This window comes from Penaeus monodon, chromosome 15 (genome assembly GCF_015228065.2).
Source record: "Penaeus monodon isolate SGIC_2016 chromosome 15, NSTDA_Pmon_1, whole genome shotgun sequence".
NCBI classification, from domain to species: Eukaryota; Metazoa; Arthropoda; class Malacostraca; order Decapoda; family Penaeidae; genus Penaeus; species Penaeus monodon.
In genome coordinates, this window is record NC_051400.1 from 15,746,872 (window position 1) to 15,747,149 (window position 278).

The window sequence follows — 278 nt, forward strand, 5'->3', positions numbered from 1 at the left end:
AAATTACAAATCTCAGTTCCCCTTACCTAAGAGTTGTCTGCAAAGATTGAATGGGTTTTTTGTATTACGGAGTTGCAGGAACACTTGCTCTGCTTCATGTCGTTGCTCTGATGTTACCACATCTGGTGGTGCCTGAAAATAAAATGACATATTAATAATGATCCTTTCTTACTTTTTTCCACACTGGCAGTACATTTTATCATCAATCAAGTCAACAATCACATCTTATAAGTGGGTAATAACAAGTCTATTGCAATGTCCATGGAGGTAAAATATAT

General features: G+C 35.6%; 1 protein-coding gene across 1 annotated transcript in view; it reads right to left on the bottom strand.

Moving 5' to 3' along the window:
- Positions 1–278, bottom strand: part of LOC119581783 (exportin-4-like) — a 27,938-nt gene that overhangs the window by 17,717 nt on the left and 9,943 nt on the right. Inside the window, exon 2 of the mRNA XM_037929912.1 lies at positions 27–132. Coding sequence (XP_037785840.1) covers positions 27–132 — 106 coding nt within the window. The remainder of the gene's footprint in view (positions 1–26; positions 133–278) is intronic.